General features: G+C 42.3%; 2 protein-coding genes across 2 annotated transcripts; one reads left to right on the forward strand and one right to left on the reverse strand.

The window, feature by feature from the left end:
* Window positions 1–857: 857 nt before the first annotated feature.
* On the forward strand, window positions 858–18497 carry LOC137260349 (integumentary mucin C.1-like). The gene is made up of 10 exons (XM_067798025.1): window positions 858–1062; window positions 9418–9738; window positions 11214–11354; window positions 12033–12335; window positions 12768–12947; window positions 13862–14002; window positions 14818–15120; window positions 15906–16853; window positions 17394–17456; window positions 18142–18497. The coding sequence occupies exons 1-10, from the start codon at window positions 858–860 to the stop codon at window positions 18336–18338; spliced, it is 2802 nt and encodes a 933-aa protein (XP_067654126.1). The 3' UTR covers window positions 18339–18497.
* Window positions 1950–2522, reverse strand: LOC137260279 (uncharacterized). Its single transcript, XM_067797970.1, has one exon. It carries the CDS (start codon window positions 2511–2513, stop codon window positions 1950–1952), a length of 564 nt encoding a protein of 187 aa, XP_067654071.1. The 5' UTR covers window positions 2514–2522.
* Window positions 18498–21285: the final 2788 nt, after the last annotated feature.

Here is a 21285-nt window from a genome sequence, read left to right on the forward strand (position 1 = left end):
CGCAGGTAAGGCATGCCCTGACAGAACCTTTACACGTGGGCCTCGCAGGTAAGGCACGCCCTGACAGAACCTTTACACGTGCCTCGCAGGTAAGGCATGCCCTGACAGAACCTTTACACGTGGGCCTCGCAGGTAAGGCATGCCCTGACAGAACCTTTACACGTGGGCCTCGCAGGTAAGGCATGCGCATGCATTGACAAAACCTTTACACGTGTCTCGCAGGTAAGGCATGCGCTGATAGAGCTTTCACACGTGTCTCACGGGTAAGACGTACGTTAACAGAAACTCTACACGTGCCTCACAGGTAAGACATGCATTTACGGGAATTTGCGATGGATCAGTTCTTCTTGTGTTGATCCCGAGTTCAAATCTCAAAGTGGTAAAATGCTTGTCGTAAGAGGCGACTAACGGGATCGGGTGATCAGGCTTGCTGAGTTGGTTGGCACATGTCCTCGGTTCCCAATTGCGAAGATCGATGCTCATGTTGTTGATCAGTGGATTGTCTCTTCCAGACTCGATTATTTACAGACCGTCGCCATATAGCTGGAATATTGCTGAGTGTGGCGTAAAACTAACTCACTCACTCACTCACTCAATGTGGTAAAAACATTAAACTGTTATTGTAGATCGATGTTCATGCTGTTGATCACTGGATTGCCTGGCCCAGACCCGCTTATTTACACACTGCCCCATATCGACGGAATATTGCTGAATGTAGCGTTAAACAAACAAATCAAACTGTTATTTCCCTTTCAGCGGGCAACGTGAGTGACACGTGCGACAGCACTGTGAAATGTCTAGGCGGTGTGTACGCCTCGTGCGTCAATGGACGATGTGAATGTTTGTCTATTGCACGAATGACAGAAATGAACACCTGTGTGGCAGCACGGAGTGCAAGGGTCGCTGGAGCCACGTGCTCTCCGTCGGACACGTGTCCCACGCACGCCTCGTGCACAGGGGGCACCTGTGAGTGTGACGCAGGTTACCGACAGAGAAGCAGTGAGGAATACTGGGTGAATCCGGAAAGCCGAGAGGAATGCGTTGAACTGGACTATTCCTTGGGTGAGTTATTCAATGAAACAGTCAAGGCAATATTTCCGCCACTTGGTGACTATTCCTTACGTCAAGCAATTATGATTTACTGCTAAGAAATTACGATCTCTTCTCATTCGTTCGTTTCACATTAATTTCAGACTCGCTGTGCGCATGCGCAGAGCGTGTAAAAATATCTACTGGTCAAGTTCCGTGTGGCTGCAAGACACAAAAATCCTCAACTCGCACCAAAAGTTTATTCTATAGTCACAGTCATCATTTCTTTCCTTTGGCTTGGTGAGGTGCAGAAAACTACAAAGCAAAAATAAAGACTTGCTAAGTAAATGATTCCTAACATCACTTCATGAAAATTCTAAGTAAATTACTTCAACCTTTACAATTACAAAATATATCAATAAAATGTACAATTAACAAACCCTTCAAACATTATCTCCATATTATGCATTGAAATGTCTTATAGTAACAAACAATGCTACTCACATTTGTGCCCATGCCCACTACCACATCTTGCTACAACATGGAGGCAGTGACAAGCCATGTGCTTTGAGGAGCAACACTAACAACCAAGGGGAGTAATCTGTTTTTACAATCATAATATTTTTAGGAAAACTAATAACAGTTATAGCCTAGCTAGACTTTCTGAACCTCATCTGAACTAAATTTTACATTGAAAATTACCACACTATTTTAATACTTTGTACTTTGCAACATTAAAAGTATAACCTTTTGACAACGATTATCTTTAATGTATGAAATTTTACATTAATAGAAGAAAAAAAATGTTTTCTGCATCAACACACTCGGCCTCTTAAACAACATTGTTTAACTAACTTCTCACAATGCAGAAACAATCTGAAATAACATACTGTTGAACAGTAAACAATTTTCACAAGATTTCATTCATCAGCATATCTTTCACTTGTGTCTGGAAGTAATAATACCAGTTTGTGTACAGGTCTGCGCAGTTCTGTACTTTGTGTTTTCAGTATCACACTTCTCACAAAGCCCTGATTGTCAGGCTCAACTTTGATCACTCGTTCCATGGGCCAGCATGATCTGTGTGCATTTTCATCCTTGATGAGTACAATGTCATCTAGTTCAATGTTGCGTTTTGGTGTACTCCATTTCTGTCTCTCCTGCAGTGAATACAGGTATTCTTTCTTCCATCGGCTCCAAAATACATTTGAGAGATACTGAATTCTTCTCCATCTTCGACGCATGTAAATATCATCATGTTGAAATTTACCGTGCGGAGCAATGAAAACATTGGATTTCATCATGAGCAAATGGTTCGGTGTTAGGGGGTTCAGATCGGTGACATCACTGGAGACAGTGGTGAGTGGACGAGAGTTGACAATGGCTTCTACTTCACATAGCAGGGTACGGTATGCCTCGTCATCCAAACGGTCTCCAAACTCATACAGCATGGGTGATAGAATCTTTCTTACGGAACCAATCATTCGTTCCCATACTCCTCCCATGTGACTGGCTGATGGTGGGTTTTCCAGTCAATGTTGGCTTGCAATAGGTGAGAGTGGATGCTGTTTTGATCAAGTTCTGCTAGTGCTTGTTTCAATTCTCTGGCAGCTCCAATAAAGTTTGTGCCATTGTCACACCATATTTCTTTCACAGGTCCACGTCGTGTTATGAAGCGACGCAAGGCATGAATGAATGAATCTGCGTCCAAGGAGTTGGCTGTTTCAATGTGCATGGCTCTACTCGATAAGCATGTGAACAGTGTTCCATAGCGTTTCATCTGTTTCCTACCTTCTTTGATGGTATGTGGACCAAAGAAATCTACACCTGCGTATGTAAAAGGAGGTGCTGGATTCACTCTGCTGAATGGTAGGTCGGACATCTACTGTTCACATAGAGGCATTTTCAGTCTGCGACAGGAGACACAATGGGACAGAATATTTCTCACTGTTGCATTTGCTCTTATGACCTAGTACTTTTCTCGGAGTTTCAACAGTACATGATTTCGTCCAACATGGCCAAACCTCTTGTGTATGTCTTGTACAATCAGGCTTGTAACATGATGTTTGCTGGGTAGAAGAACCTGATGTTTCATTTCATTTGGAATCTGCGATTTGCTAAGTCTGCCACCTACTTTGAGAATTCCATTGTTGATGAATGGATCCAGCTTGTAGACAGGGTTGTGCTTCAATACTCGGCCTCGTTCAACTGCTGCAAGTACACGGATTTCTTCGTCAAAACCTTTGGACTGCACAAACTTCAAGATGATATATTCTGCACATTCAAGTTGCTCAACTGTGAAAAGAGGTTTACTGCTACAGATATCTGATTACACTTCACCTTTTCTTTTCCTGATGCGAGTGTGGAGATTGTTGATAAGTTGGAGATAGATAACGACCGCCCGCTTCAGACGATACCAACTTGAATAATGTTTGATCAAAGTGTCAAGCCCCTCACATTCCATCTTACTTGGTGAAACACACGTAGTTGCAACTGTTTCCTCTTAGGTGGATTCTGCAGGACTGGGTTGTGTCAGCTTCCATTCCGATTCAGACCTCCAGAGAAATTTTGGTCCTTCCTGGTTTCCCCAGTAGTTGTGCTGTGCTTGCTCCTCGAGATGCTATATCCGCTGGGTTCTCTTCTGATTCTACATATTTCCAATCGTTTGGTTCAGAGTAGTCTCTTATCATTTTCACACGATTAGCAACAAATACTGGGTACCGCTTCTTCTCACTACTGATATAATGTAAGACAGTAGTTGAATCTGTAAAGTAGGTCACACTGTCTATATCTGTGTCAAGTTCTTTCAGCATGAGTTGAGCTATTTCAACAGAGACAGTAGCGGCAGTCAGTTCGAGACGTGGAATAATGACAGGTTTCACAGGATTCAGTCTTGATTTCCCCATTAGAAAAGAGACATGGACATTTTGCTCATCGTTAGAAAGCCGAAGATAAGCTACACAGCCGTACCCTACTGAGCTGGCATCAGAGAACACATGAATCTGTATAGATACAACCTTACCAAATTCAGCAGGCTTCATGCATCGTTCAATCTTCAGTGTTTCAAGTAGTTTGAGCTCTTTCAGCCACCTTTCCCACCAGACCTCATACTTTTCTGGTATAGCATCATCCCAGCCCAGATCATTGTCAGCACACAATTCTTGAAGTATTCGCTTGGCAGGAAGAATGATAGGTGCAACAATGCCGAGGGGATCATACAGAGATGAAACCGTTGACAGGAGGCCACGACGTGTGATTGGTTTCTCAATGAAATCAGTGGAAAATCCAAATGTGTCTGTATTTAGATACCATTTCATTCCAAGAGCACGTTCAATTGGTAGTTCATCATAATCCAGGTCTCGGATTTGAATCTCTTTGGAATGATCACCAACCGGGATTGACTTCAACACTTCTCTGCTGTTTGAAGTGAACTTGGTCAATCTGAAACCTCCATCTGCACATGCAGCTTTCACATCATAGATTAGTTTCATAGCTGTCTTGTCATCTTCTACGGATTTTAAACAGTCATCAACGTAAAAGTTCTTTCTGATTGTATCAGCTACAAGACTGCCAAACCTTTCTTCTGCTCTGTTGCCTGTGGCTTTCAATGCGAAGTTGGATATGCTGGGAGAAGAGACTGCACCAAAGATATGTACTCCCATTCTATATTCCTGTAATTCAGCATTAAGATCACCGTTGAGCCACCACAGAAATCTTAGGTTGTCATGTTTAGTCACTGGCACCTTCACCTGGTAAAACATGGACTCTATGTCTGCCATGAAAGCGATCTGTTCAGCTCTAAATCTAGTCAAAACACCTATCAAAGAGTTTGTGAGGTCTGGACCCTGCAGAAGTCTGTCATTTAACAATGTTCCTCCATACTTTGCGCTGCAGTCAAAAACCACACGGATCTTTGTTGGCTTTTTGGGATGATATATTCCATGGTGTGGAAGATACCAAATACTCTGTGATTCAGTTGACAGTTGATCTTCAGGTATCTTGTACGCAAAGCCCTTTTCTAGGAGATTATCAATAAAACCTACATAATCCTTGTAGTACTGTTCATTCTTGAGCATTTTCTTTCTTTGCCATGTTGCTCTGCTCTCTGCCTGAGTTCTGTTATTTGGACATGACATATCAAGGTCTCTGAATGGTAATGGGAGCTCATAATGACCATTGATATATTTCACCTGTTCCTCTGCTGTCTCCATAAACCTTCTGTCTTCTCTCGAATAACCTTTCTCACCTGGAACTTTGCCAATATCCTGCTCACTGAAGTCACGTTCAAAGATCCTCACTATAGTACTTGGGGATAGACATTCCTTCACAGAGCTCTTTTCACAAAGCATCACTCTGTTACATACAAGAGTGTTTCTCTCGTTACTAAACTTCATATGCAGAGGGCCATTAATTGTCCAGCCATGTTTATATAACACTGCAAATGGACCATCTCCATCTGATGGAATCACCTTTTGAGGCTGTAAAGCTGAAGGACAGTTACTTCCAATAAGGAGACCAACTTCAAGTTCCGGGTAAAATTCAGGTAATTTACTTGCCATATCTTCACGAACAGGGAATCGCTCGAGAAACTTTGAGTTAGGAATCTGATTGTGATTGACTGGTATTTCCTTCACAAATGTTCTTGGAAGACAGACTGGATGATTGTCCTGATTATCAGTTACAGTGAGGCCGGTTACAGCTGAGGTATCTACTGTTTCTACACCATGCATAGTCTGCAGTTTCAGAGTTGTTGCAGTTGTCGATACATCAAGCTGATCTTTGAGTGTCTCTGTGATAAAGCAACCAGTACTTCCGTTATCTAAGAGTGCATAAGTCTTCACTGCTTTACTGTTACCTTGCTGGCTCACGATGACAGGTAGAATGGACTGTAGCACGGTTTCCATAGAGTCAGACTTGGTACTGTTACAAGAAGATGACACTGTTTCTGTTACATCCTTCTGGTTGCCTTTACTTTCTGTTGAATGTTGACTCTGGGTCTAATTTGAAAGCTATTGTCATGTAGTGCTGTTGGATGACGCTTTCCGCACTTCCCGCATATTCTCTTTCTTAGACATCCTTTAATGGTGTGATTGTATCCGTAGCATCCATAGCACATGTGTTTATCTCTCAAGTAAGTACGTTTTTCGTTCAGTGATTTTTGCTTGAATGCTTCACAGTCATTGATGTCATGAGACTTCCAACAGAAGTGACAGAATACGTTCTTATGATCAGTGTAGTTCTGTCCCACATTTGTTGCAAAAGTGCTGGACCTTGGTTTGCTCTCGTCACGATATGGCTGAGATATTGCCGACGTGACGTTAAATTCTAACTCACTCACCCTTGGTTTGCTAGAAATCAGCTTGTCCTTCCTAAATCCTCTGCTTGGAGCATGACCACGGTTAGTTTCAGTTTTACTCATCGCTTCTTTACTGAAGATGGGCTCATTCGCTGATTTGGCTGCAAAGTCAATGAACTCCACAAGATCTTTAAATCCAATTATCCTGTTGCTTTGGAGCCTACACTTGGTAATATGATCTCACCATTTGTTCTGGAGGTATGTAGGCAACTTCTGTACAATAGCCTGCAAGTTGGGTGCATGGTTCAGGATGGTCATATGAGATATATTATTCATAGCATGTGAACATTTGGTGAGAAAGTATGAGAACTGCTTCAACTTCTGATTATCTTCTTGTCTAATATCTGGCCATGAAAGTACCCGATTGACATACGCTGTAGACACATTGTATGGATCACCGTATTCTCGAGCCAGCAGCTCCCGAGCCTTCATATATCCCTCCACTGGTGACATGTACAAACATCCAGCTATTAACTCCTTTGGTTCTCCCTCCAGCTGCTGATCTAGATAGTACAATCTATCTATACTGTTTGTGGTGTGAGGAACTATCCTGGCATCAAATGACATCATAAATGAGCTGTATGCTGTTGGGTCACCTCTAAACTTGGGTACCTCAGGCTGTGGTAGAAACATGGCAGTTGTCATCTGTTTGTGGGTTTGCAGGAGCACATCACTCTGGGTAGGCTGCAGTGTTTGCTGAACAGCTGAATCCATAGTATTCATAGTCAAAGGATGGTTATCTCGTATTGAAGGAGTGAAATAACTTGCATCTGGGTTCAGACCTTGGGGCTTGTATTTTGTCTTAGGCTCCTCACTATTAACATCATGTCTAACAGAACCTACACTCTGACTAGTGACATTGAGATGTGAGTCACCCTGTATCTCAGATTCAGTATCTGCATAAACCTTCTCTCTTGCCCTAGTCTTAGCTATTTCTATATTCAACTGAAGCTCCTTCATTTTAAATGTTTCTTCCAACATGTTCTTTTCTGCAAGATGTTCTGCCAACTTTGCCTTTTCCTTAGCTAGAGCTGATCTCGTTGAACTTGTAGTTTTACCCGAAGCTTGGGGACCCCTATTTGACATACTATCACTTGTATCTAACAAACGTCTCTCATTTGAAATCCAACTTTCAACAACTTTTCTGAAGCTAAGAATGGAAATCTCCTTTTCTTCATGACGTTTTCTCTCACACTCTCTATCTGCCTCTGAATCAAGCTGCTCATAGTAGGAAGCAAAGTAAGTGTGATACTGTTTACACAAATCAGTCAGCTCGACAAAACAAAACTTCACTGAATGTAAATTGTCACTACCGCTGTTCAACATTAATCTGGAAAGTTCATTTCTCTTCTTAGTTATGGGTGAAAGGGCTGCAATTTCTCTATTCTTCAACACTCGTAACCTTTCAACTTTCCCTTTCTCAGTCTGAGTTCTGACTCTCCCTGACTCTCTGACCTTAACTTTAGTGTGGTCAGTCTCTGACTGGTCAACAGGAGATGCATCTTCACCAGAAGCCACTACAGTCTGCTCATTATGATCTACACTATCTGCCTGTCCAGTTAATGCCAAATCACATGTTTCATCCTGCACATAAAACACATATCCTGCACATATCCCCTGCCGTTGCCATCATCTCATATTACACATTACACAATACTCTGATGGTCAAATATGCAACAGACAAATGTCCACAAATATTCACTAAATCCAATACAGAGTAGTACAACTGATGTTACTTGGCATAAAAGTTCTCCATGGTCAACGTTCTTCAGCCCCAGCATCATATGGCAATGGTAGAAAATTTTTCTGAACTGATGTGGATGCAACACACAAAAATCCTCAACTCGCACCAAAAGTTTATTCTATAGTCACAGTCATCATTTCTTTCCTTTGGCTTGGTGAGGTTTAGAAAACTACAAAGCAAAAATAAAGACTTGCTAAGTAAATGATTCCTAACATCACTTCATGAAAATTCTAAGTAAATTACTTCAACCTTTACAATTACAAAATATATCAATGTACAATTAACAAAACCTTCAAACATTATCTCCATATTATGCATTGAAATGTCTTATAATAACAAACAATGCTACTCACATTTGGGCCCATGCCCACTACCACATCTTGCTACAACATGGAGGCAGTGACAAGCCATGTGCTTTGAGGAGCAACACTAACAACCAAGGGGAGTAATCTGTTTTTACAATCATAATACCTTTAGGAAAACTAATAACAGTTATAGCCTAGCTAGACTTTCTGAACCTCATCTGAACTAAATTTTACATTGAAAATTACCACACTATTTTAATACTTTGTACTTTGCAACATTAAAAGTATAACCTTTTGACAACGATTATCTTTAATGTATGAAATTTTACATTAATAGAAGAAAAAAATGTTTTCTGCATCAACATTCCGCTTTCCGCGTACGTTTACCGATAGTGTAAACACACGCTAAAGAAAACGAAATATCAAACCAAATACATAGTTGTATGTCTATTACAACTTATTTTTATACCTGTATGTACAAAAGACCGAGAGTAGTGAAAAAAATAGCTTGATTTATGTCAATAAGTTCTTGTATAAACACATCTCACCCCCATTCTTCCCGCACAACCCCTTCTCACTACTATCAAAACACACATTTCTGATTCAGCTGCAACCAAAACAGGACATCAATACCTGAAAAGCATATGTAAATCGATATATTTAGTCCGCTATGAAGTGTTGTCACTCGTAAATAATTATTATTTAGTCATTTTGTTTTGGGTGTATTTACACTATAGGTAAGCATACGACCAAACCGAAGTTTGACCAGTAACAATTTAGTCACTCTGCGCATGCGCACAGCGAGTCTGAAATTAATGTGAAACCAACGAATGGAAAGGGTAACTGGTCGTGTTTATTTCTTTGATACTCAAGTTTGCAATTTTGTTTCTAGACTGACAAACTAAACTTGGTCTTCAGAATAAACAAGTTCAAAGTTTTACTTATATGTACCCTTGCGTACAGTGGTCTAATTTCATTTTCAGAAACTTGCAATGGAGTGCCGTTGTCAACAACAACCTCTACAACTACAACGTCTTCTCCTACAACTGCAACTCCAACAACAACAGCTACTCCATCTACAACTACAACAACCACGTCAATAACTACAACTACGACGACACCACCTACAACTACGACCCCTATTACAACTATCACACCCACTGCAACAACTACCAAACCTACAACGACAACTACTACAGCAACAACAACGACTACACCATCAGTTACAACTCAAAGTTCTACTTCCACCCGCACCACTACAGCGAGGAGGAGCCCAACGTCGACAGCTGCCGCTGGTAACATGGGTAAGCTCTATCTCACCTTGTTGGGCTTCAAGACAGTATGGATGAAAGGTGCATTGTATACTACAGTACTAGTACCGTATTATCAGAGTCAATAAATGAACGTGGCGGTGGAATAGTTCAGGCTCTTTTTTGTCTTGGGTTCAATTCTCCACAAGGGTCCAATGTGTGTTCCCTGCGGTGGTATTGTTGGAAAGTCATGGACGACGTCGTAAAACAGTAAAATCATATCTTTACTGTGTATATGGTGGAGTCTAGGCAACGGAAAGCAGTGTTTTATAACAACATCGGAGGAGGTAGGGTAGCCAATTGGTTAAAGCTTTCGTTCGTCACGGGTTCGATTTTCCACATGAAAACTGTGCAAAGCCCACTCTTGGTGTTCACCATCGTGAACTGTACGTACGATAGACAACCAGTCTCTAGTTCTGTCGTTAACACTTGTTGGTCTAGCCACGGGAAAGCTGTAGTGCAAATGGGGTTGCGGAGCATGGAGAATATGACTATTCTTCTTACATGCGAGCGAAGCGAGCAAAGGTTGGCAAAGTACCACCAAAGTACCACGGATCGAAAAATATTTTTCATGGTCCAAGGTCCAAGGTCCACTCTCATTTCCTCACTCGGTTGTGCTCTCACATTTCCTACGCCATGTTTAGTAGTTACTCACGTGAAATATGTTTTATTCAACATTTTAAGCGCCACTCGTGGTATTCAGATTGTTCTTCGCCTCCATTACCCCTTCTAGCTCCCGGATGAACGGAGTGACGGAACAAGAATAAGCAGGAACTGAAAAGAAATACCCTATTGCCTAATTTTATCGTGAACCTGTTGGTTATTTGTCTTATATGTCGTCGCTGTTGTTAGAATTTTCGTACCATTTATTCTACATGAAAACACTTCGGGCGTAATGGACGAATGAGACAGGGGAGGTAACTTTAAGCATTCCATATGGAATAATGCCCTCCTGTTCCTTTACTCCGTTGAACCGGAAGCTGGAAGGGGGAGTGGAGGCGAAAAACGATCTGATATACCTCGAGTTGCGCTTAAAATGTTGAATAAAAATATATTTCACGTGAGTAACTGTTCAACATGACATTGGAAATGTGAGAGCACAACCCAGTCAAGTAATGGGTGTACACCTTTGATGGTGGCGATATTTTATTTTGACATGAAAAATATTTTTCGAACCGAAGCGAGGAGGAACGTACGTCGCCAGCCTTTGCTCTCTTCGCTCGCATGTAAGAAGACTGGTCATTTTCTCTATGCTGTGCAACCCATTTGCGCTACAGTTTACCTGTGGTCTAGCCGTGCTTCGATCAGTTTACACTGACTTACTGTTTATTTGTATTTTGTTGCTTTTCATGTATAAAAAATAGTATCTACAATCCCAATTCGAAAATGATCTGTTCACACCTTAAATACTGCGAGCATAGCCCACCAGACCCTACGTGTTTCCATGGCTTCACTTCCGTGTATTACAGTCAGGTCCATACTGGACACGTGCGCGTCTCCCAGTGAGTGTCCAGACAACGCCAGCTGCCGACCAAATGGATGTCGAGGGGTAACCTGTCTTTGTAACGTAGGGTACGTCCCTGCTCCGGATCTTACCATCTGTTTGAAAGGTTAGTCAATTATCACGAATTTCAAAGACGCACCAACACCTGCAGTAACACTGGTAATGAAAGATAATTGGATCTGTATCACATATATTGTAAGAGGTGAAGCGCTACTCTGGTGTATTAAGGGATTTCCTGCAGCTGTCATCGTGCAAACCATTTCATTGTTTCTTTAAATGTTCATATATTCAAACGACTTAACTGGGTCCATATATGTCTATATAAGTGCACCGAAATTGTGTTTACTCTTGACTGTTTAATGCATTCAAACATTCGGAGTATCCCGTCTTACCACACAGCGATACGATACGATATATTTGTTTCTGTATCGATACAAAACGATATACTTGGTGAGATAGTGCTTCCTGTCTAATGACTCTACCAATTTTGTAATTTCTCAGCCAGTTATAACAACAGCCTTCCAATTGACATTCTCCTCTCAACTTGTCTGTATACTGAGGAACAAAATAAACGCAAAATTTCGGGAAAATGAAGTCTCATAAACGTAAACGTTCATGCTTATGTCTGTTACAAAAACCCGACAAAAAAAACCCCCCAACATTTGCGTTTCTTTTGCTGCTCAGTATATTAAGAAAGGCTGCGTTTTGTTACTTTGTTTGTGTCATTTAATGATTTTCGTTCACAATGTATAATCTTCCAATACAGGCTAAAGTTTCGCTTCAGCTTCCAACATCAGCGACGTCTGCGACGTCAACTCGAAATGTCTCAGCCCCTTCGCCTACTGCAGCAACGGCGTCTGTGAGTGCATCAACTTCTTCAGAAAGACGACGTTGAACACATGCTCGCAGATGGGGACAAAGGTCATAGGTGAAGAGTGCAGTCCAGGGATAGACAACTGTGGACTGTTCGCTGAATGTCGAGACCGGAAGTGCGTGTGCGGAAGTGGCTACCGGGAGAAAATCCCCGAGGAATTCTGGGCCGAACCTGACAGTGTCGTTGAATGTGTTCAGGAGACGTTTTCACTAGGTGAGGAGGGTGTGTGAATGTGTCTGAGTGCGCTCGTATTTGTCAGAAGAAAGGTATTTGTCGCGATCAAAAGGTTTCCTCATATAGTTTGACTTGACGTCAACATCGTTATTTGGTGAACAAAGCTGCGATGACATAATGTCCTTTGGTACTGCACAGAGGTCATAGATCAGGGTACCGTTCCTGAAAGCGATCGTAACCCTAAGATAATCGTAACTCCCATACTTTAACATAGACTTACGACTGTCGTAACTCTATCATAATCTTACCTGTGATGTTATCTATTCGTCACAGTTAATTGTTCCCACTTCAGTATAGTCCGAGGACATTCAGCTGATCATCATATACATGTAAATCAATACTTGAATTAAGTACAGTGCTCGTTCAAGTGCTCGCTTAATAGTTATGTAAGGCATCTGCCTTCTGTTTCAGAGTCTTGCAATGGTGTTGAGTTATCAACTTTCACAACACCTACAACACCAACAACGACAACTGCTACTTCTGCGACAACGCTTCCAGCGACTACGCCATCAGTTACAACCCAGAGCACCACTTCCAACACCACCACTACAACTACAACTACGGAGAACCTAACATCGACAGCTGCAACTGGTACTAAGCGAATTAAGCGAATCTCACCCATTCTATATTTACAGCCTGCCGCCATATCTGTTACTGAGTGCAGCAAAAGATAACAAAAAAAAACAAACAACAGGTTACCCAGTTGCTCGCGCTGGACCCAGTGAAATTTGCAATACCATTCCTTTGTTACCACAGCCACGAGGCAGTAGTGGAGGCAAGACATAACGGCGTTTTACACCAATACCAGTGTACCTGTCCCATGTACCCAGTGCTTTTCACTAGAGTTTTGAGTATGAGTATACTGCTGGTCTATATGCATCCAGTCTCTGGTCCTGTGTTTGTCTGGCCGTGACTCTACCAGCGGGATGTCTGTAATAAATACATAATGTAATAACTACAGCAATTAAGAACAATTACCCCATATCCACCTATACCCACCGTATCTCAATGCAGTTTCCTGGTTTGCACACTGCATATACTCAGTCAGATTATCTGACTGTCAACGCCCTCGCTGACTTGGTTGAGTGAGCGTTATCGCACGACGGTGCCAGTCACAGCATTGTATAAACCAGACTCTAGTGATCCCAGGTCACTATCGTCGCATTGAATGGTGGCAGTTGAAGACCAATTTTAGTTTTGAATACACATATTTATTTCAACGATTAGGAACTCAAATATATTCAGTTATTAAGCAGATGCGCATTGATTATATGGTATGTTACACGATACTGCAAGACACACCAAGAGATGGCACGATTGTTATCCAACAACCACGCCATGTATTTCTGTCTAAACAGGAGCATATTTATGTGCTAAGTCTATTAATAAAAAAGTCCTATCCTTCACCCCACTGCACGTTAAATATTTGCACCGTAGAGTAACGCGAGCATAGCACAGCGTGTGTCTCCAACGTGTTTCCACGGCTTCACTTCCGTGTATTACAGTCAGGTCCATACTGGACACGTGCACGTCCCCCAGTGAGTGTCCAGACAACGCCAGCTGCCGAACAAATGGATGTCGAGGGGTAACCTGTCTTTGTAACGTAGGGTACGTCCCTGCTCCGGATCTTACCATCTGTTTGAAAGGTTAGTCAATTATCACGAATTTCAAACGTCACCAACATTAATATTGACGCTGATAATGAGAATCATTTGGCTTGTTAAAGCAATTATTATTGAGGGTGATACGATAAACGAGTTTTATGCCATGAACCGAGACACAAATATTTGTTTCTTTATTGATATAAAAGATACACTGGCTAAAATACTTCCAATTAGTTCCATGATAGCTACCATTCTGTAATTTATCAGCCAAATATACTGAAGGTCAAAAGGTAAACGGAGCTGTAGATTGTGAATACGTCCAATGGCTTCTTGTCGCTAGCCTAGCCATAGGTGCTGTGTTCAGGAAACAAGTGAACGATTGAACAAACGAAGTCGGCAGTTTATACTTGTATGTATGCATGGTGCACAGGCATCTCGATTTCAGTGGTGTGTTTGTGCGATCTCTTCCCTTTCCACAAGCAAAACTATATCTAAACTCAATCTCAAGCAATACTTAAATAGGTTAACGGGCTATACGACCAGGACACATGTCTTCCTAGGATTTTACTTCCGATGCAGTATAAAACGATTTGTTCCTGTGACGAGTCTTTTTACATCGCAAAATAATAATGTATGATGCAATGGCGCCGCTTTTTGCCATGTAGGCCAATAGTTAAAAGGTTCACCCGTCACACCGACGGTATGGGTTTGACTCCCATCAAAGTGTGAGGCCAATTTCTAGCGTCTCCAGCATGGCCCTACTGGAATAGTGCTGACGCCCGTCTCTTCTTCTTATCACTTGCTGATGATCTTAAATATTGTATAATCGTCCAATACAGGATAAAGTTTCGCTTCAGCTTCCAACATCAGCGACGTCTGCGACGTCAACTCGAAATGTCTCAGCCCCTTCGCCTACTGCAGCAACGGCGTCTGTGAGTGCATCAACTTCTTCAGAAAGACGATGTTGAACACATGTTCGCAGATGGGGACAAAGGTCATCAATGAAGAGTGCAGTCCAGGGATAGACAACTGTGGACTGTTCGCGGAATGTCTAGACCGGAAGTGTGTGTGCGGAAGTGGCTACCGGGAGAAAACCCCCGAGGAATTCTGGGCCGAACCTGATAGTGTCGTTGAATGTGTTCAGGAGACGTTTTCACTAGGTGAGGAAGTATTTACTGATGAGTGTTTGAGTGTTCACTGATGCATCGTCTAGGTTTTTAGTGGACATATTACTCAGGGAAACGTTATTGGGTCAGTAAGCAGGTGATGGCACTTTGCGAGACCTTACTACTGGTGACAAAAACCGCCCCATACCTTTTCCAATGGTCTCATGGCAAATTTCCCATCTAACCACCCCCAAACTCGCCAACTATTACGACTGACAACCAAGCATGCTTGTACACTTGGTCCCATCTAGTAAAGTCATATATGGCGGTCGCGCTATGTGGAACCAGAACAGGTTCTTGAACACACGCTTATCACTGGAAATCTACTACTAGAAGCATCCGTCGCGGATGTTTGAAGTTAACGCGCTCGATGAAACTTGCTCAGAGCCTGAAATAAAGCCAAACGTGACACACAGGCGCTGTTTAAGATATGCCACACTGAATTCTCTCTACTCTCTTTCTTTAGAATACTCTACCCGTGAATGTACAGGTAAGAATATTGATCTTCATGCTTGTCGGAAGAGGCGACTGAAATGATCGGGTGGTTACTGGGTTCACACGTCCCCTATTGTCCACACCGATGCTCATGCTGCTGATCACAGACATGTCTGGTCCAGAATCGATTATTTTCAGACCGTCGCCACATAGTTGGAGTATAGCTGAGTGCGGCGTAAAGCTACATTGTCTCTCTCACTCACCCATAAATTATCCTTTCTCGCTAGATGAAAGAGGATATAGATGGCTACCGAATCACCCTGATGCACATTTGTATCTTTTAGATTCCTGCAGTGATGAAACAACGCCACAGACTACAGCAATTACTACCACTACATTAACGACTGCTTCCACGGCAACCTCTACAACAACGACTCCAAAAACGACCACTTCTACAATAACGACCCCATTAACGACCACTTCAACAAAAATGACCCCATCAACGACCACTTCTACAACAACGACCCCATCAACAACCACTTCTACAACGACCCCCAAAACGACCACTTCTACAACAGCGACATCAACAACAACCACTACTACAATAACGACCCCACCAACAACGACCACTTCTATAATAACGACCTCATCAAAGACTACTTCTACAACAACGACCCCATCAACGACCACTTCTACAACAACGACTCCATCAACGACCACTTCTACAACAACGACCCCATCAACGACTTCTTGTACAACAACGACTATATCGACAGCTATTAATACGGCAACGACCCCGTCAACGACCCCTTCAACGACCACCTCTAAACCAACTACACCAACAGCTGAAACATCGGCAATCACCTCAACTTCTACACCATCAACCACGGTAATTACTCCAATGACGCTTACCAGTCCATCGTCAACCACCGCTTCAACAACCACAACGTACAAAATAACATCAACTCCCGCAACATCCACAGTTCAAGCGACCGAAACAGGAACTACAACGACGACTGATCTACCGACAATACCAACAACGGCAAGAACATCTTCATCCCTAAACAGTCAACAAACGTCGTCAATAACGACATCTACCCAAACGTCATCCACAACTACACCATCAACCCTACAATCAAGAACACATGGTCAGACGTCAACGTCAGCTTTGACACCTACAACTACACCGTCAACAAGATCTTCAACAACGACCAAAGTTTCAGAGACATCTACCACAGATACAGTACCGTCATCGTCCTTGGCTTTCTCTCCAGATGTGAAGGAGACGAAATGTGAGTTAAGTATTTTCCTCCATCGTTTTATTACGATAGCGAGCATTTCCAGCAGCACTTGGCGCCTGTCCTGCTATTTGTCTTGTCACCTTCCCTGACACAAGGGACTATCCCTCCCTCATCCCTCCCGCATCAGCCAATTCTAGGTTTATCATCCAACAAAGTGTTCTGCCGGAGATGTTGCTAACAAGTGTGAAAGATCTCGTTTTGAGTGTAGATTTTGTACAATGTCCTGACAGTGCTATGACGTCATGAACCTGATGACGTCACAATGCTATAACATTTGTGCCCTGTCTAATGGTAGTACCGTGTTCACAATGCACATTTTTCATTGAAAACTAATGAAGATATTTTATGATAAATAGAATCTCACTAATATGAATTATAGCAACACTCCTTGATAAAAGCAAAAATGCTTTTCGCAAGACTCGAATATTTGTAACTGTATCACTCCTGTTGATATAATTGACATAAGTAGGCTTCTATTAGCCTTATAGTTCCTTGTAGAATTTGTTTCTGTAACAAAACTGTTTTCTTCAGCACTGGACACGAACATCAAACAAAGTACCCCGGTGATACCAGCAGATGAGAATTCTTCAAAAGGTACCGTAGCATTTGTATTATACGCTAAATTGAGATTAACGTCGCTCAAATATCGAAACCCGTCCTTGGGCATTGCTCTTGTCTTCTCACTCCGAGACTACTCTCAACTGACGCGTTACGTCGTTAGCGAACTGTGTAGCGTGTCCAGAGATCAACAGCATGAGCATCGATCTGCGCAGTTGGGAACCGATGACATGTGTCAACCAAGTCAGCGAGCCTTTCCATCCCGTTAGTCGCCTCTTACGACAAGCATGGTCGCATTTTATTGCGAGCATGGGTTGTTGAGGCCCATTCTGCCCCGGATCTTCACAGGTCTGATACAAGGCGGATGGTTAAGACATTTTATGGTAAAACATTGATACAATCATCTGTCTTGTCTCTAGACTAATTTAATTATTGTGTGCTTTTGTTTCGATATTTTTTTCGTGAGATTCGTGTTAGAATTGTGTTTCAGTAACCCATGTATCAGGTGGGCATCGTAGTCCAGGTTTGTAGATCGATGCTCATGCTGTTGATCACATGATTGTCTGGTCCAGACTCAATTATGTTCATACCACCGCCATGTAACTGGAATATGGCTGACTGCAGCGTTAAACACCCAATCATTTTTGTACAATGTTGTATTCTCTATTAATGTATTGTATTCTCTATGAATATTTTACAAAATGCATGTGTTTATTTCCAGTGGCTTTGATTGCATCCGTCTGTACAGCTGTTGTTATCCTCGTCGTTGTCGTCGTCGTCGTTGCTGTCCTGTGTCGAAAACGCTGCCGTTACAAACGGCGTTTGGAAGTGACAAATGACCAGACTGTTCTCAACACTTACTATGACGGACACTGCCAGGTAGATCCCACCAGGCCTTGTTATATGGTTGAAACCTAGCATCCCGACATGGGGACGTCCCAATATAAAGACGTCCCGACATGGAGACGTCCCAATATAGAGACGTCCCGATATGGAGACTGTAAGACTTGCTGGATCTCAGACAATGATGAAACCTGTGGTGATGTTAGATATTTGTACATAAAGATATATTTGAAAGAAGGTGGTAAATACATGTCTACTGATATCCAACATCGGGGATCAAGGGCGTTTCAGTAAGGGCAGATTAGTTGGAGCTGCATACCTGGTCCTAGTTCGAATCTCGCTTGATGTCAACAACAGACGACGGATGCAGTTTTTTTAGAAAGGCGGGTGCACACTATTGAGAGTTTCAGTGGTCGTTTAACACAATTTCAGGACAAAAGGTGGGGTGCACACCCCTGCAACTTCCCCTACCCCCACCCCCTGATTTAGCTGAACTATGGCAGCACCCGTGATTCCCTGTGTAGTCAGTCAGTCAATAGATTTGCTGGAGACACAGGGTTCACATAGACACGTGATCGTCTTAACGACACCTTTCGCAGACACCAAGCAACTTTCAGTCAGCAAGATTTTTTTGTACGTAAGAATCACTGGAGGAATACAGGTCAGGAGGAAATCCCGTCGTCCTCCTCAACTGTAGTGTGACGTTCACGCCTCCATGTCCTGTATGCAATGAATACAGCCAAACATACAGTGAACATACAGACATCCGGCCCCGGCACACACCGGGATCTCTTCGGTTATTAGTGATCAGTCGAACCTTAAGGATACAGTGAACAGTTAACAATAGTGAACACACACCTGTCTCTACGACTGGTATTGACAGTGAATGGTGAACATGACATGACCGGGCCTCGACTGGTGTAAGGAGTAACATACAGGGTGTATCAAAAGGCCAATCCATTGAATACAAGGGTGGTGGGGTAGCATAGTGGTTAAAGGGTTCACTCGTCAAGACGCGGGTTCGATTTTCGACATGGGTACAAGGTGTGAAGTCCATGTATGGTGGTGTCCCCCGCCGTGATGTTGCTGGAATATTGCTGAAGTGCGACAGTGAGTGAGTTTAGGGTTACGCCACACTGTGAAATATTCCAGCTGTATGGTAGCGATCTGTGGATAATCGAGTCTGCATCAGACAATCCAGTGATCACGAGCATGAGCATACCGATCTACGCATTTGGGAAAAGACGACACGTGTCAGCGAGTCTTAACACTCGATTCCGTTAGTCGCCTCTTACGACAAATGTGGCGTAGTGAACATCAATTCTAAACCTCATCTTTGAAGAGCGACAGAGCGGATACATTGTTTCTACATTAATGTCAGATGCAGTCATTTTCTGGTAGTAATTTCCAGCACAGCTCCAGATAAAGGCGTATTTGCGTATTTTACTCAATAAAAACCACATTTACTCAATTACAAAATTGGGCGTACAAAAAGTCGTCCAAATATTTATTTTTGATTTTTGTTTCTATATTCATGAAGCTTTGGTGACATGTTCATACGCCTCTGACTATTTCACTGTCTCAGTAATCTGGCAAACCCCCATTATGCTCAGTACATTGCTGGATACATCTTGGCATGCTGTCTATTAGAGTGTCTGTGTAGTCGTGCGGTAAGCTTATTTTCGGGCTCAAGTTTCTCAACACAGTCTTCCATAATCTGTCACACATTTTCTGTGAGATTTAGGTCAGGTGAAGCGGCCGGAAAATCTATATCGATCACGTGATTTGCATCCTGTCATACCTTTGTATACCTTTGTATGCCTTGGTATGCCTTTGTATGCATATAGAATGGAATTTCTGATTGACCTATTTCTGAATGAAAGATACCCTGTTGCAAAATATCACAAAATACTCCCCAGTCAATTCTTCCTGAAATTTCCAGTAACGGTGCTGTACGGAGCTTGCTAATGCCTCCCCCAAACCATTACTGAGGGTGAAAACTTCGGAATATTTTTTTCGCTACCTTATGACCATATCTTTTTAGTAATCCTATAAAATTGAAATTTGGACTCATCAGTAAAAATCCTCTATTTCTCTGCACCAGGCCAGTCTTCTGTCTGTATGATCGTTAGTCATCATTGGCACTTTTGGGGGGACGGTTGTTTTAAAAAACACCACTATTCTGGAGAAAATGTCTGACTGTCCATTCTGACACATCAGGTGTTCCCAAAGAATCTACCTTACAACACGACGTCTGTCATTAGCCTCCAACAACCTGGAGTACCCAGATCCTGGTCGTCGCTCAACACCTGAATTTAATGTGTGCAAACTTCTGTAAACAGTGGTCTGATGAAGCCGTGTTAATTTGCTGAGTAGTTTAACAGATGTGACACCGGACTCATATATAGTGCGAAGTCTACATTTGAGCTCAGCTTGTAACATCCAGTCCGCTTTGTTGTCGTCTGCATAGCAACAGGTCACACAACCAACCAGTGAAGAACTCCACCTACTTACAGATGCAGCCGTAAAATATCACCACACACACACACACACACACACACACACACACATACATATATATATATATATGAGAGTTGTTTTGCTCTTTTGCTCTCTACTATATATATACTATTATAGCGGTAACCATTGACCACCGTAGTTACTCCTGTGTTGCTCATCTCCTGACTGTTTCAAAAATGAGGTGGGCAGACGGGGGAAAGTAAAACAAAGATATACAGATAAATACTATCCAGTATTCAAATATGAATGTGTACTAACCAAATGCACTGGCTTTGACGATAGACTTTGCCTCTAAGGTTCTAAGGTTTGCCTTTAATGTTTATGTTCACTGGTAGGGAGCTTGGTTACGGCGAGGGTGGAGTCTTTGTGATTCTTGAGACCGAACCTTTTTGATTTCTGACAGAGTCTGTGATTTGTCACAGTCTCTGCAAAGATATTTGTTATAAGATAAAATGGTTATTATAGCTTTAGTTTCTGGTATGCAAAACTGTAACTTTTCGAA

The sequence above is a fragment of the Haliotis asinina genome, chromosome 13, assembly GCF_037392515.1.
Source record: "Haliotis asinina isolate JCU_RB_2024 chromosome 13, JCU_Hal_asi_v2, whole genome shotgun sequence".
NCBI lineage: Eukaryota > Metazoa > Mollusca > Gastropoda > Lepetellida > Haliotidae > Haliotis > Haliotis asinina.